General features: G+C 38.4%; 2 protein-coding genes across 2 annotated transcripts; both read left to right on the plus strand.

Moving 5' to 3' along the window:
• LOC133879007 (pollen-specific leucine-rich repeat extensin-like protein 4) lies at nucleotides 1–507 on the plus strand. Its single transcript, XM_062317581.1, has one exon. The coding sequence runs from the start codon at nucleotides 1–3 to the stop codon at nucleotides 505–507; it is 507 nt and encodes a 168-aa protein (XP_062173565.1).
• A 4,419-nt stretch (nucleotides 508–4,926) lies between these two features.
• On the plus strand, nucleotides 4,927–10,166 carry LOC133874906 (protein LIKE EARLY STARVATION, chloroplastic). Its single transcript, XM_062312818.1, has 4 exons — nucleotides 4,927–5,589; nucleotides 7,077–7,732; nucleotides 8,987–9,177; nucleotides 9,634–10,166. The coding sequence occupies exons 1-4, from the start codon at nucleotides 5,082–5,084 to the stop codon at nucleotides 10,016–10,018; spliced, it is 1,740 nt and encodes a 579-aa protein (XP_062168802.1). The 5' UTR covers nucleotides 4,927–5,081; the 3' UTR covers nucleotides 10,019–10,166.
• Nucleotides 10,167–14,621: the final 4,455 nt, after the last annotated feature.

The following is a 14,621-nucleotide window of genomic DNA, read 5'->3' on the forward strand; positions in this document are numbered from 1 at the left end:
ATGTCCTCTCTCTCTGCAATTTCGTCGAACCTCATGAAAAGAACCATCCCATTTTGTTCACTCAGCTCAGCCCCTGCAAAAGCTCCACCACCCTTGTTGCTTTCCTACAATCCAATCTTACACAAAAGTCCGATGCGTCTCTCGGCACGGTTGGTGGTCAATGACCCCGGCGAGAGCGGCCCCCTGGAAGTGCCACAAGTTCCTTCTACTCCAGAGATCGACCCCGGTGGTACTCCAGCTGAAGTGAACACTAACCCTCCACCGTTTGCTACTCCAGAGCCAAAACCGGGACCGGAATTCCCTACGCCGCCGGTGCCGCCACAGCCGGACACGGGACCGGAACTCCCGAAACCGAGTATACCGCCACGTCCGGACCCCGAAATCCCGCATCCGAAACCGTATGTGGTGCTGCCGGATCCACCTGATTATGTGCCACCGGGGCCGGAGTGGCCGGATTATTTTCCTCAGCCACCGCATATCAGTCCCCCGACTTGGCCAGACGTGTAGGAGGTGCATGGATGGGCCGGTGAGGATTGGAGTTTAAGAATTTAGCTATCTAGTATCGGTGACAGATGTGTAGGTGGCGCTGGTGGTGCTTCTGGAATACGTACGTCGTAGAGTGATTTAGAAGTAGCTAGGGACTAGGGTGCCCATCCATGGCCCATATATAGTTACTTTTGATTAGCATCCAATGTTTCGATTTATTTATTTTCTTTTTGTATGATGCTTTGCATTTTCAATGTTTTTGCTTAGCATCCAATGTTACTTGTAAATACGTAATGCTATAAAAAAGTTGTCGAATTAATATACATATATTGGCGCGCAACAATCAAGCTCGATCGATCTTGATCATAGTAATCACAGAATTTCTTCTCTTTTTTTTTTTTTTTTTAAGGTGCACAGAATTTCTATCATGAAGGTATATAACGGTTACATGGACAAATCTTGCGGCCGCCGTTGTAGAATTGTTTGTTTGGCTTTGATACCGCTGATGGGTGGAATTGTATAGGAATGATGTAATTGGCATATATGGACTGTGATGGAACGAATGGATATGATTATGGAATTAAACTAAAATTTTGAAAAAAGATGGGCAAATGATTATGGAATTGAACTGAAATGTAAAAGAAAGAAGGGCAATTACATTTAAAAATAAAAAGAAATAAAAAGAGAAATTATTCCTAACCCTAATTCTTTGAGTTTTCAAGCCTAATATTTGGGCCTCACTATGGGCCTAACTCTCGACCAATAATATTTTGTCCAACTATTAAACTCTAGTCAAGGCCAGTGCCCATTACAAAAAAAACTGAAATTCTACTCATCAACTCTTTGTTTTAAATTTATGGCTCGGAAGAAGTTTTATAATAAAATTATAATACAACATTGTAAATATTTCTTAATAGTTTTTATTATTCTTTTAAATTTGTGGTTTTCGATTATATTATATTAACCATTTACATTTATGATATCTAAATTGGGATCCTACTCAATTCTTTAGTTTAAATTTTTGGGTTTCGAAGAAGTTTTCTAATAATATTATAAAATACATTTATTATAAAAAAGATTTTTTAATCTTTTTAATTTTAATTTTTAATTTATAAATTTTGATTCATTTATCTTTATATTTAGAGTTTATCTTCAATAAGAATGGACTGTAAAACAAAGGTTTTAAAGCATCCAATTATAAGTTAACAACTCATAAAAAATCAAAAATTACAACAAAAATATTATAAACTTAAAAACACCAAATCAATCCCCCTCTCAGTACTCTCACTTTCTAAGGAAACTCACAAGCATGTTTCCCTGCCCAATTGGCCGAAATTCGGCCGGAAGGAAACTCTCGAGCATGTTTCCCTGGAAAACAGGTCAGAATCTGGCCGTTATGGCCGGGGAAGGGCTAGATCCCGACTGGCCGGGCGGGATTCGGCTGGGGAGGGGCCAGATCCGATCATTTTGGCCGGGGAACGACCAGATTCCGGCCAGTTGGTTGGGATCCGACTGTTTTGGTCGAAGAATGAGTCACAGTGACATGGCTGGAGGATTGGTTGGCAGCGGAATCTGGCGAAGATTTGGCGGTGGCCGTTGGTGGAATCCGGCGGCGGGTGGCTAAATAGGTGGTGCTCTTTGAAAAGGAAAAATATTGGGTGCTTTTTATGCATAGTGTATTTTAGTCTTTTAATGATGTGTCAACTCTTTAGTGGATGCTCTCTTATATTTATATTTAGGATATATGCGAAAGGTGAGTCTTCATTTTCTTTTAGGTATATTCCTCTTGCTCCCTGTTGCTTAATAATTTAGACAGGAGCTGACATGCCATATATACCGAAGGAAGCCTTTAATTAAAGAGATTTTCCAGTTAGAGATACGGGTTAGACTCAAGAATGAGGTATCTGTCACTTTCGAAGCATCAAGCTTTTATGAGATTTTGCGATGTGAGAGTGATGTTCCTACAAAATCAGGGAATCTCCGGTTAGAGAACAAAGACACATCGAGACCTATGTTAACATGTATGCATTTGGAGTGAAGAAAAAATAGTGTTTGGTGCGGAGGAACAAGAGAAAGGGAGAAAGAGACAAAGGGAGAGATGGAGAAAGTGAGAAGGAGTTGAGGGATGGGGAGACGAGTGGTCTCCGGCCAAAAGGGAAAAAGATCCCTCCTCTTTATGCTTTGTCCTCTTTTATGGGGGTCTCCACTTACCTTATAATATTTTATAGCCTTCCACCTTATTATTATATTATCTAGGATATTATCTTCCCCAACAATTTCAATGTTTTGAAATAAATTTATGAAATATTTACAACCTTTCTATAACTTCAATATAATTCTAACAATTTTTTTTTTAAAAAAAAATAAATAAATAAATTATTGGATATGTTTTTCTACACGTGAATCATACATATTCAATGATTAATTTTAAAAAAGTTGTTAAAATTATACAAAAATTATATAAAAGTTATGAACATATTATATCTCTAAATCCAATTAGCAAGTATGATAAAAATAATCCTAGCAGAATGATCCTAAAAGACGTAATTTAAATTGGATACAATCATTCAATTCATAGATAAAATAAAGGGATAATTGCACCGTTGGTCACTGTGGTATACCATAATTATTTTTCACTCCCTATGGTTTAAAAAGTTCATGTGAGGTCCTTCTGTTATGCAATAATTACAAATCGATCCCTAGCATCAAATTCTGTTAAAATTTTTAACAGATTCCGTCAAATGTCACGTCAGCGCCACGTGTCGTCATCTTATTAGTGACACGCGACACGTGGCGCTGACATGTCTAATCTTAATAAAATAATATAAATTTATTAAAAAATAAATAAAAATAATAATTATTTTTTTTAAAAAAAAAAAGAAAAAAAAAATGGGGAAAGGGGGTGGCCAGGCCACCCCCAGCCCATGGGGGTGGCGCACGGCCACCCCAAGGCCATTGGGGGTGGCGCACGGCCACCCCAAGGCCATTGGGGGTGGCCTTCCCCCAGAGGCCACCTGGGGTGGCGCGCGGCCACCCCCTGGGCCTTGGGGGTGGCCGCGCGCCACCCCCTGCAGCCACTAGGGGTGGCACGTGGCCACCCCCAGTGGCTGGGGGCGGCCAAGCCACCCCTTTGGGGGTGGCCTTCAACTTTTTTTTTTTTTTTTTTTTTTTAAAAAAAAAAAAATAAAAAAAAAAATAAGTATTTTTATTTATTTTTTAATAAATTTATATTTTTTTATTACAGTAGACACGTGTCGCCATCTTATTGGCGACACGTGGCGCTGACGTGGCATTTGACGGAATCTGTTAAAAATTTTAACAGAATTTGATGCCAGAGATCGATTTGTAATTATTGCATATCACGAGGACCTCCCCTGAATTTTTTAAATTATAGAGAATAAAAAAAAATTATGATATACCACAGGAACCAACGATGCAATTATCCTTAAAATAAAACTACTCCCATCTCTCCACTTGGAAGGCCATTTGTTCAATCAAACACTCATCAACAACCACCCTTTTTATCTTATCAACTTTATGTCTTCTTCAATCAAAAACTTCCCCCCTAACACTCTCCTTGTGTGCGTACAAATTTCAAACTTATAACAGTCTTGCCGACACTTGCGCCACATAAAAATGGGTTTGCCGTGGGAAAATAATTGAGCTTCACGCCAATGATTATTATTATTTTGTACGGTTGACAGTTTTTGATGTGATTTACACATTTGATACCATTCAAATATAAAATTTAAAGATAATGATTAAGGAATATAGGTTAAGATTAATTTATATCGCTATGTACTTATGCGTTGATACGATTTAAATTTGATATTCGATATAATGACAAACTGTTTTTTATATGACTTGTAAATATAATAGGAACCCAATATAAAATTAAAGAAATAAAATTAAAAGATTTGATTCGTTTAATTAAATAGATCGAGTTAGAGCTGACCTATATAATTTTATACCCATATCTCGATATGATTTAAACTCAATACATGAAATTGAATTGTCACCCTTCCTATTTTAAATGGTAAAAGTGTAATTTTAAAGTAAATTATAAAAAATGCATGGTTTTAAAATATGTTTTTTTAAAAATTGTGACTTAAAAGTGTTGATTTTTTTTTTCTTGTTTTCGAATAGCAGATAAGAGATATGTTTTTTAAAATGCACAATTTTAAAAGTGTAATGATAATTTTATTTTATAATATTTTTTTTAAAAAAAGTTAACGTTTTTAAATTTTAAATTGCAAGTATTCAAAACGCAAATCCAAATTCACCTGACCGAAGAAACGACACTTCAGCCCGCCAATGCCACGCGTCAACATACCCACGTCTGGCGCTCCACCCATCGGCCTCGACGCAAAAAAACAAAAGAAAATCCGTCGCGTCTGTGCCCCAAGTGCCCAACAACAACATCACACAGCATCGCAACCTGCCTTCGATCACACGGAAATATCTCTCTTTACTAAAGCCCACAAGATCCTCCGAAGCCCAAAAAGTAGAGCTCAAGCTTCCCGAGTCTAAAGTTTAAAAATCCATCGCCACTTCCTCCATTCCCGTTCTCTCACACTTACTCCCTGCCACCCAAAATGGCGTCCCATCTCGGCGTCAATCCACGCCCCACAACACACGCCGCGGACCTCCTCCTCTCACGCAAGCTCAACCACATACACCAATTCGTTCGAGTGCTAGTACCAGAGAAAGCGGTACCGGCCGGGCGAGCAAGGAGCAGAGGGCTGTTGAGAGCTAGAGTTTCGGATGGCGGGGACTCGTCGTCGTACCTCGACATGTGGAGGAGTGCGCAGGATAGAGAGAGGAAGGCGATCGAGTTTCAGCAGATCGCCGCTAACTCCGCCGGAACCGAAGATCGGAGCGTCGAAGACGTGAAGAAGAAGAGCGAGGAGTTTGAGAAGATTCTGGAGGTCCCGAGCGAGGAGCGGGATCGGGTCCAGCGAATGCAGGTCGTCGATCGCGCCGCCGCCGCCATAGCAGCCGCCCGCGCGATTCTGGACGAGGACGGGCCGAGGTCGGAGGTCGCGGGTTCCGGCGGGTCCGGGTCTTCGGGCTCTGGAGATTCGAAGAGTGCTAATCAAGAAGGTAGTCGGACTTTCCGCATTTAATGTTCGTTTTTGGATTGGAATTGTTTTTTTTTTTTTTCGGTTTTTCGTTACTCTGGACTCGAATCATCCTATAGCTTTTTTTAATTCATCATTGTTATATTTGTTGACATTTTCTCTCCTTTAATCCTTAAAAAGAGACTGAAATTTCTTACGAACCGGTTTGTAAGAAATATCTTACAACTCACGTGTAAGAGTAATATGTGTCCCTCGGCACTGAATGTGCTTCTCACATATTTTTTTAATAGCATTAATAAAAAAATATGTGCTTCTCATGTGTCAACGGACATATGTTACTCTTATACGTGAGTCGTAAGATATTTTCTACAAACTAGTTTGTAGTAAATTTCTGTTCGTTAAAAAGTATGGAAGCATGAGAGAGTGGACAGAAATTTTCTATAAACCGGTTTGTAGGAAATTTTTCATAACTCACATGTAAGAGTGGCATGTGTCCCTTGGCATGTGAGAAGCACTTGTTGTTTTAATAGCATTTGCTTCTTATATGTTTTTTTAACAGCATTAATAAAAAAAATATGTGATTCTCACATGTTTGAAGGACACATGTCACTCTTACATGTGGGTTGTAGAAAATTTTTTGCAAACCGATTTGTAGGAAATTTCTGTCTATTTGATTATATTTGAAAAAGTTGTTTGTGTTGGTTTTTTAAGTTAAAATTGTACTCGGGTTTTACCCGACCTGTTTTTCAACCTAATAATAATAAAAAAATTAACCCAACTAAAAAAAAAAACCCTATAGTGGCCGAGCCACCCTAGGGAGTGGTTAGTGGTGGGTGGCTGAGCCACGCCCGAAAATCGATTTTCGAGCGTAGCTCAACCACCCTCGTCTGATTTGAGCCACCCTCAAAATAGCGGCTGTGGGGTGGATTGGGGCCACCCTCAAAATTAATGGTGGGCGGCTGAGCCACCCCCGATTGATTTTCGGGTGTGACTCGCTACCCTCAAAATAGTGGCTGGGGGTGGCCGATCCAACCACTGGAATCACCTCAATTTTATTTTGTTTTTTGATTTTTTTTTTTAAAATCAGTTTTTAGTTTAAAAATTATAATAAAATTATTTTTATATTTATTTTTCACAATTATATTCAATTCAATTCACACTCTCAAACATCTTTTTTAAATTTTGTTTCAGATTCTCTAAACTATTCAAACATAATTTTAAAAAACAAATTTCATCGGTATTCACAATTTTGACTATAGTAGAACATAATTGAATATAGTAGAATATATTACAAAAAAGTTGAACACCCAAACGAGCCCATAATAGTTATAAGAGTGAGTGGTTGATAGAATATAAATAGACTTTCATGGTCCTTATACTTTGCTTATGGTACTTGCCAAATAGTCTTTGGAGGTAATTCAACTAAAAGTCCCATGTTAGTAGTTTTTCCAAGGAGCCATGTCACGTAATGTTCTTCGAAATTCAAAGCTACAATTTGAATTTAACCAGGTACTCGGAAGCAAAGCATCTTCGTCCCTCGGTCGGAGAATTCTGGAAGTGAAACTCCAGGTCCAGATTTTTGGTCCTGGACACCCCCTGTGGATAGCAAAAATTCGGATGGTGTCAATAACACGCAGCTAGCTGGAAGGTCTTCGGTGTTTCCTACTCCAACCAATCCAGTTCTTGAGCAAGAACGGCCCGTGGGTTTTATCTCACTTCCATTTGAGAGTAAATTCTCTGAAAGCAACAACAAGCCTCCTCTTCCACCCCTTCAGTCATTGATTGCGGTTGAGAAAGTGGAAACCTCTGATTCCAGTTTGGAGACACCTTTCTTAAAAGAGGAACATGAATTTGGTGTTCAATTTTCAGCACATGCGGCACAAGCGGCTCATGCTCTTCATAAGGTGGATGAGCCATTGCCCCATGGAGTGAATCCTGATGGATCAAGGTGGTGGAAGGAGACTGGAGTTGAGCGTAGACCTGATGGTGTGATTTGCAGGTGGACAATGAAAAGAGGTGTTAGTGCTGATCAAGTTGTTGAGTGGCAAGACAAGTTCTGGGAGGCTTCTGACGAGTTTGGCCACAAGGAACTTGGTTCAGAAAAATCGGGACGTGATGCAACTGGCAATGTTTGGCGTGAATATTGGACAGAGTCAATGTGGGAGGTTAGTAAGAATCTCCTTTCTGAACTGCAGTTCTCTTACTTTCGCTGTATCACAAAAAAGAAAAGCATAGTTCTCTTAATGGAATTGGATTTACCTGTCTGCTTTATTGTAGCTAGGTAACCATACTTTGTGGTAGACAGTGTTTCCATGGCTTAACTTGCAACAATCGGTAGCTTAATGACTTATCAAAAAAAAAAAAAAACAATCGGTAGCTTAATGAGGCTTTCACTGCTTCTGTGGTTTCAAGTACCGCGACAAGTATGCCCTCATGCATAAAATTAAGGCCACTGGTAAAGAGTGCAGCATCAAAAGTTTAGGGAATGTTTGGTAAAATGTTGTAAAACTCTGTTTACTTCTCAAACACTGAAAAATCTTTTCAAAACTAGTTAACCAAAGGGATTTTCAGATGTGGCCCTACTACTAACAAAATTTTCAAGACAAATTACAAAACTCTTCCAAAAACTCAAAACACTTTTTAAAAAATAGAACACAATATATATATATATATATATATATATATATATATATATATATATATATATATATATATTTTGAAAAAGAAGAAGTGGTGTTGTGTGGTGGCCACCACAGTGGCCAGCGTCTAGGTCTCGCCACTGTGGTTCTACATTTTTTTTTTTTTTTTTAAAAAAAAAAAATTATTAAAATATTTTTCAAATTTTCATGTTTACAAAACAGTTCCAAAATTTTACCCAACCAATTTTCAAATTTTCTCAAAGGTGGCCCCCAACAAATCAAATTTGAACTTTTATTTTTTCGTAACTCTTTTCAAAATTTAAAACACTTCTCAAAATTTGACCGAACGGACCGTGTAATTGGCTGACCTTGAGAGCTGATCCTGAGTTTAATTGGAATTAATGCTTTGTTGATTTGAGTTGAGTATAGGAATACATACTTGTGCCCGCTCAAAGCCACTCCACTGACTATTTGCTCAAACTGCATGATTACTAGCTGCCTTTACTGATATTGAACCTACTACAAACTGTTGGAAGATTTTTATTATTTGCCGGCATGTTGAGAGATCCTTTTGTTTTGTTTTGTTTTGTTTTGTTTTTTTTTTTTTTTGTTTTTTTTGTTTTTTTGTTTTTTTCCCTTCTTTTCTACAATTTTTTGATGGTCAGCCTCCCCCCTTCCCTTTGTATTGCATAGGATTTATTTTTTTTAATAAAGAAAATTTACTTTTGAATCTGGCAAAACAGATTAGAGAGATCTGAACTCTGGCTTCTATTTGTGCAGGATTGTGGGCTTGCTCATCTTGAGAAAACTGCAGACAAGTGGGGAAAGAATGGACAAGGTGATGAGTGGCAAGAGAAATGGTGGGAACATTACAGTGCCTCTGGCCAAGCTGAAAAATGGGCTCACAAGTGGTGCAGCATTGATCCCAACACACCCCTGGAGGCTGGTCATGCCCATATTTGGCATGAAAGGCACGTACCAAACCTCATGTTTGAATTAGATTAAGTGCCCTGGTCCTCTATTCTATGCAAGTGGTAAAAATGACAATCCTAGAGTGGCCATAATATTTAGACTCTTTGAAGATGCTTTTGAAGATAAAATTGGATTATATTTGGAACTCAAAAACACCTGTTGGTTGACCTTGATGCACATTGATCTTTCTCTTTTCCTCTTGACGGTGAATGGTATAATATCCCAACTTTCTGTAAATTTCTAAGGGTTCCAAGTCTTAGAGCTACATTCCTTCAGAGTAGCTCATTGATTGTGCTGCTCATATCTCATGCTTGTAGTCATGTTTCATGATTCCTGTCCCGTCAAATTCTCGTTCAGGGAATTCATAGTATAGCTCATTGACTAACTTCTTTTGCTATTTCCAGATAATATTGTTCCCATATTTACATGTATACAATTTTTGTTACAATTGACAGGTGGGGTGAGAATTACGATGGACATGGCGGCAGCACGAAATACACTGACAAATGGGCTGAACGGTGTGAGGGTGATGGTTGGGCAAAGTGGGGTGACAAATGGGATGAGAACTTTGATCCCAACGGTCATGGTGTGAAGCAGGGAGAGAGTTGGTGGCAAGGTAAGTATGGCGAGAGGTGGAATCGAACATGGGGTGAGGGCCACAACGGCTCAGGATGGGTACACAAATATGGAAAGAGCAGCAGCGGAGAGCACTGGGACACACACGTGCAACAAGATACATGGTATGAACGATTCCCTCACTTTGGCTTTTATCACTGCTTTGAAAACTCAGTCCAGCTGCGGGAAGTTCAGAAGCCATCTGAGATCAATGAACAATTATAAGTTCATTGTTCCTTACGTAGAGAAATATTGTTCGACATAAATGACTCTAGACACTTTTGGTCATTAGTTGCATTAACTTCCTTTTCCTTGTGTTTGTGTGTATTCTCGTTCAAACATATCAATAATAGAGTTTGAAGAATTCCTTTTAGGCTGAGAGAGCTGAGAGAGTTCCTTTTCTTGTTCTTGCATCCAGCACAGGAATGCATTAAGCAGGTAATTCGGTGTCAGATTTATGGCAGAAACTATGAGAGGGATAAATTAGACTGAAAAATAAGAGCTTCTTAAGAGTAGCAATTCAAAAACATTACTCTTGATGGTTCTCAACTAAATATATAATCCCCTAAATGAATTAGAACAGTGTTTTCAAGTGAAATGGCGAGCCCAGGATCAAAGAAATCCAAGGACAAAACAGAGGGAAAAAAAAAAATTCAGCTAATATTTACTGTCTAAATTTATGTTACGTTTGTTGCCGATGCTGCTGCTTTTTTTTTTCGACCTTTTTAAAAAAAAGTACATATACTCCAAACGACCGCTCTACTCCTTCAAACTATCATTTTATTTTTAATGTTTCTTTCAAATTAGTGATTGATTGAGAAAAAGACAAAAATAACCTTAAAAAATTTTATAATACATTAAAAATTTGAAAAAAGAAAAAAGAGAAAAAAATCAATTTTTTTTACCTCCTTGGATCTATATATTTTTAAAACATAATGAAGAATATTTTTATCATGGGGACATTGACAAATTTTTAATTTTTTGAGAGGACATTAACTCAATTTTGGGGAAACATTTTCGAGTAATGCTACATGTCATACCTATGTCCCTCTTGTGTCCCTCTAAAAATGAGGTGGCTTTTAAAATCACCATTGAGCTTGTGATTGATCAAAATTGAATTTTGATCACATGGTGATTTTAAAAGTCACATCATTTTTAAAGGGATACAAGAGAGACATGGGTATGACGTTTAGAATTACTCAACATTTTCGGTTTCAGGGGTATATATATAAATATATATATTTTTCTTTTAAAAAGATTTCTGAGCTCGACTTCAACCTATAACCCCATTCCAAGTCAATCTTGCGTTTGGCAAATGGCTTTATAAACTACACAAGAAATGATATTGGGCCCATGAAAGCCCATGGCATAACTATCGACTATCTTTGCCTTTTTTCTTTCTTTCTTTTTTCAAACATCATTTCTCAAACTCTATAGACTAAGTCAACAGATCCTTTTAGGGACAACCGCAAACTTGCATTTTTAGAAAGAAAAGGCCAAAGAAAGCAGCTGCCTACCTAGAGGCAGTACTACTGGAGTGGTAAACAGCGGCAAAGTGTTTTTTTTTTTTTTTTAAAAAAAAAAGAAGAAGAAGAAAATTACATTAGATTCGGGCTGGGTAACCCAAAAAACACTATAAATGAAAGTAAGCGGAGACAATGCTTCTGAAGATATGAGCCTAGTGAGGCTTGACATGGATGCCAAAAACTCAAGCACCAGTTAAGGTGGTTTCAAGGTGTACATAGAGTCCAGAAGACCCAAATACCGGTTGGGTAACTATTACAGAGGAAACAAAGAGGATACATAAAACAGATAGCCCATATATACAAAAGAGGTAAAGCAAACAACACAACACAATATAGGCCGGTTGGAATTGTCGGCGAGTGAGGTGCACTCGGTGGCGCGTGTAGGCCACGCTCCATTGAGAGAAGGTCCGGAGGGAGTGCCGCTGGTGTCAACGGAGACGGAAGACCGCAGGAAGCACGGTGGAGAGGCATGTGTCATGCGGAATCCGGTTGAGTAGTGCAGATCTTGTTTCAAAAAGCTCAACCTAAGTTCCTATCCAAACTCAACAGTAGACACGGTGGAAGAGAGAGTGGGCCGGTGGGGGTTGTGGTATTGGTAGAGAAAGTAAAGATAATGCTTCCAAGGAGTCAAGTAGGGTTAGAGTAAACTTTAGCAAGATAGAAGCCTCCAAAAAGGCGAGGGGGAAAGGAGGAGGAGGGGAAGAGAAGAGGGAGGAGGCTTCCCTCCTCCCATGGTGTTGTGGTCGGAGGAGTTTTCAGAGAAGAGGGTTTGGAAGTTTTCAGAGAAGTTAAGAGCTTTTGTCCTTTGACATGGATGGTTTAGAAAGCTGCAAAATGAGCCATTTATTTATAACGGGGAGTGTTACAAAAGCACTCCTTACACACATACCCTCTCACATGAGGCGGGACTCACACCACGTGAGAGGGTAGGTGTGTAAGGAGTAGTTTTTTTTTTTGTTTTTTTTATTATCTTTTTCCATTTATAATTGATATTTTATTAACTCGGCCCTCACTTTGGCTTTTATCACTGCTTTGAAAACAAAGTCCAGCTGCGGGAAGTTCGATCAGAATCCATCTGAGATCAATGAACAATAATAAGTTCATTGTTCCTTACGTAGAGAAATATTGTTCGACATAAATGGCTCTAGACACTTTTCCCATATAGGCTGGTCATTAGTTGCATTAACTTCCTTTTCCAATATGATGCAATAGTTGTGTTTGTGTGTCTTCTCGTTCAAACATATCAATAAAAGAGTTTGAAGAATTCCTTTTAGGCTGAGAGAGTTCCTTTTATTGTTCTTGCATCCAGCACAGGAATGCATTAGGCAGGTAATTTGGTGTCAGATTTATTGCAGAAACTATGCTTCTTAAGAGACTAGCAATTCAAAAACATTATTACTCTTGATTGTTCTCAACTAAAAACATAATCCCCTAAATGGATTAGAACAGTGTTTACAAGTGAAATGGCGAACCCAGGATCAAAGAAATCCAAGGACAAAACGGAGGGAAAAAAAAAAAGTACAGCCAATATTTACTGTCTAAATTTATAATACATTTGTTGCTGCTGTTGCTGTTGTTTAAAAAACTACATATTCTCCAAACAATCACTCTACTTCTTCAAACTACTATTTTATTGTTAATATTTCTTCCAAATTAGTGATTGATTAAGAAAAAGACAAAAATAACTTTAAAAAAATTCCAATAATACATTATAAATTTGAAAAAAGAAAAAGAAAAAGAAAAAAAAAACAATTTTTTTACCCCCTTGGATCTATTTTTATTTATATATATATTTTTTAGTTTTTATTTTTAAAATATAACTTTAAGAATTTTTTAAAACATTATGAAGAATATTTTTGTCATGGGAGACATGGACAAATTTTTAATAGTTTGAGGGTGCATTAACTCGATTTTGGGGAAACATTGTCGGTTTCAGGGGTATATATATAAATATATATATATATATTTTTCTTTAAAAGATTTCTGAGCTCGACTTCAACCTATGAGGCTATAACCTCATTCCAAATCAATCATGTGTTTGGCAAATGGCTTTATAAACTCCACAAGAAATGGTATTTGGCCACTTCATGGGCCCATGGCATAATTATCGACTATCTTTGCCTTTTTTTTTTAATTTTTTTTTTAAAATATCATTTCTCAAACTCTATAGACTCAGTCAACCGATCCTTTTTTGGGATAACCAGATGTTGCAAACGTGCATTTTTAGAAAGAAAAGGCCAAAGAAAGCAGCTGCAAACCCGGAGGCAGTACTACTGGGGTGGTAAACAGCGGCAAAGATGTTTTTTTTTTTAAAAAAAAAGAAAAAGAAAAAGAAAATTACATTAGACTCGGGTCAGGTAACCCGAAAAACAAAAAAAATACTAAGAATGAAAGTAAGTGGAGGCAATGCTTCTGAAGATAGGAGCCTAATGAAACTTGACATGGATGCCAAGAACTTAAGCCACTAGTTAAAATGGTTTCAAGGTGTACATAGAGTTCCGAAGACTCAAATACTGATTGGATAACTATTACAAAGAAAACAAAGAGGATATATAAAACAGATAGCCCATATGTACAAAAGAGGTAAAGCAAACAATACAACACAGCATAGGCCGGTTGGAGTCGTTGGCGCGTAAAGGCCACGCACCAGCAGGGACGAACTCTCGCCTGCTGAGGACGTTGCAGATGGCCACGATCCTCCAACAACTGTGGCGGGAGAAGGAAAGGGGGAGGAACGGTGAGTGAGGTGCATTGCTGGCACATGCAGGTCACGCTCTGTTGAGAGGAGGTTCGAAGGGAGTGTCGCTGGTGTCGACGGAGGTGGAAGACAGCGAGGAGCACGGTGGAGAGGTGTGTGTCATGTGGAATCCAGTTGAGTAGTGTAGATCTAGTTTCAAAAAGCTCAATCCAAGTTCCAATCCAAACTCGACAGTCGACACGGTGGAAGAGAGGGTGGGCCGGTGGGGGTTGTGGTATTGGTAGAGAAAGTAAAGATAATGCCTCCAAGGAGTCAAATAGGGCTAAAGTAAACTCTAGCAAGATAGAAGCCTAAAAAAAAAGGCTAATGTTGAGGGGGAAAGGAGGAGGAGGGGAAGAGAAGAGGGAGGAGAGGGGGAGGAGGCTTCCCTCCTCCTATGATGTTGTGGTCGGAGGAGCTTTCATAGAAGAGGGTTTGAAAGTTTTCAGAGAAGTTTGGAAGGAGGCTTCTTTTTTCATTATTGGATCAAAATACAATAAGGATTTATCATAAATTCAATGGTGATTTTAAGAGGCACATCAATTTTGAGGGATAAAGGAATGAT

The sequence above is a fragment of the Alnus glutinosa genome, chromosome 1, assembly GCF_958979055.1.
Source record: "Alnus glutinosa chromosome 1, dhAlnGlut1.1, whole genome shotgun sequence".
Classification (NCBI taxonomy): domain Eukaryota; kingdom Viridiplantae; phylum Streptophyta; class Magnoliopsida; order Fagales; family Betulaceae; genus Alnus; species Alnus glutinosa.

Coding starts and splice junctions, on each gene's coding strand:
- LOC133874906 (XM_062312818.1), top strand. CDS start 5,082: ATGGCGTCCCATCTCGGCGTCAATCCACGCCCCACAACACACGCCGCG. Junction 5,590..7,076: donor GAAGAGTGCTAATCAAGAAG/GTAGTCGGACTT, acceptor GAATTTAACCAG/GTACTCGGAAGCAAAGCATC. Junction 9,178..9,633: donor GCCCATATTTGGCATGAAAG/GCACGTACCAAA, acceptor TACAATTGACAG/GTGGGGTGAGAATTACGATG.
- LOC133879007 (XM_062317581.1), top strand. CDS start 1: ATGTCCTCTCTCTCTGCAATTTCGTCGAACCTCATGAAAAGAACCATC.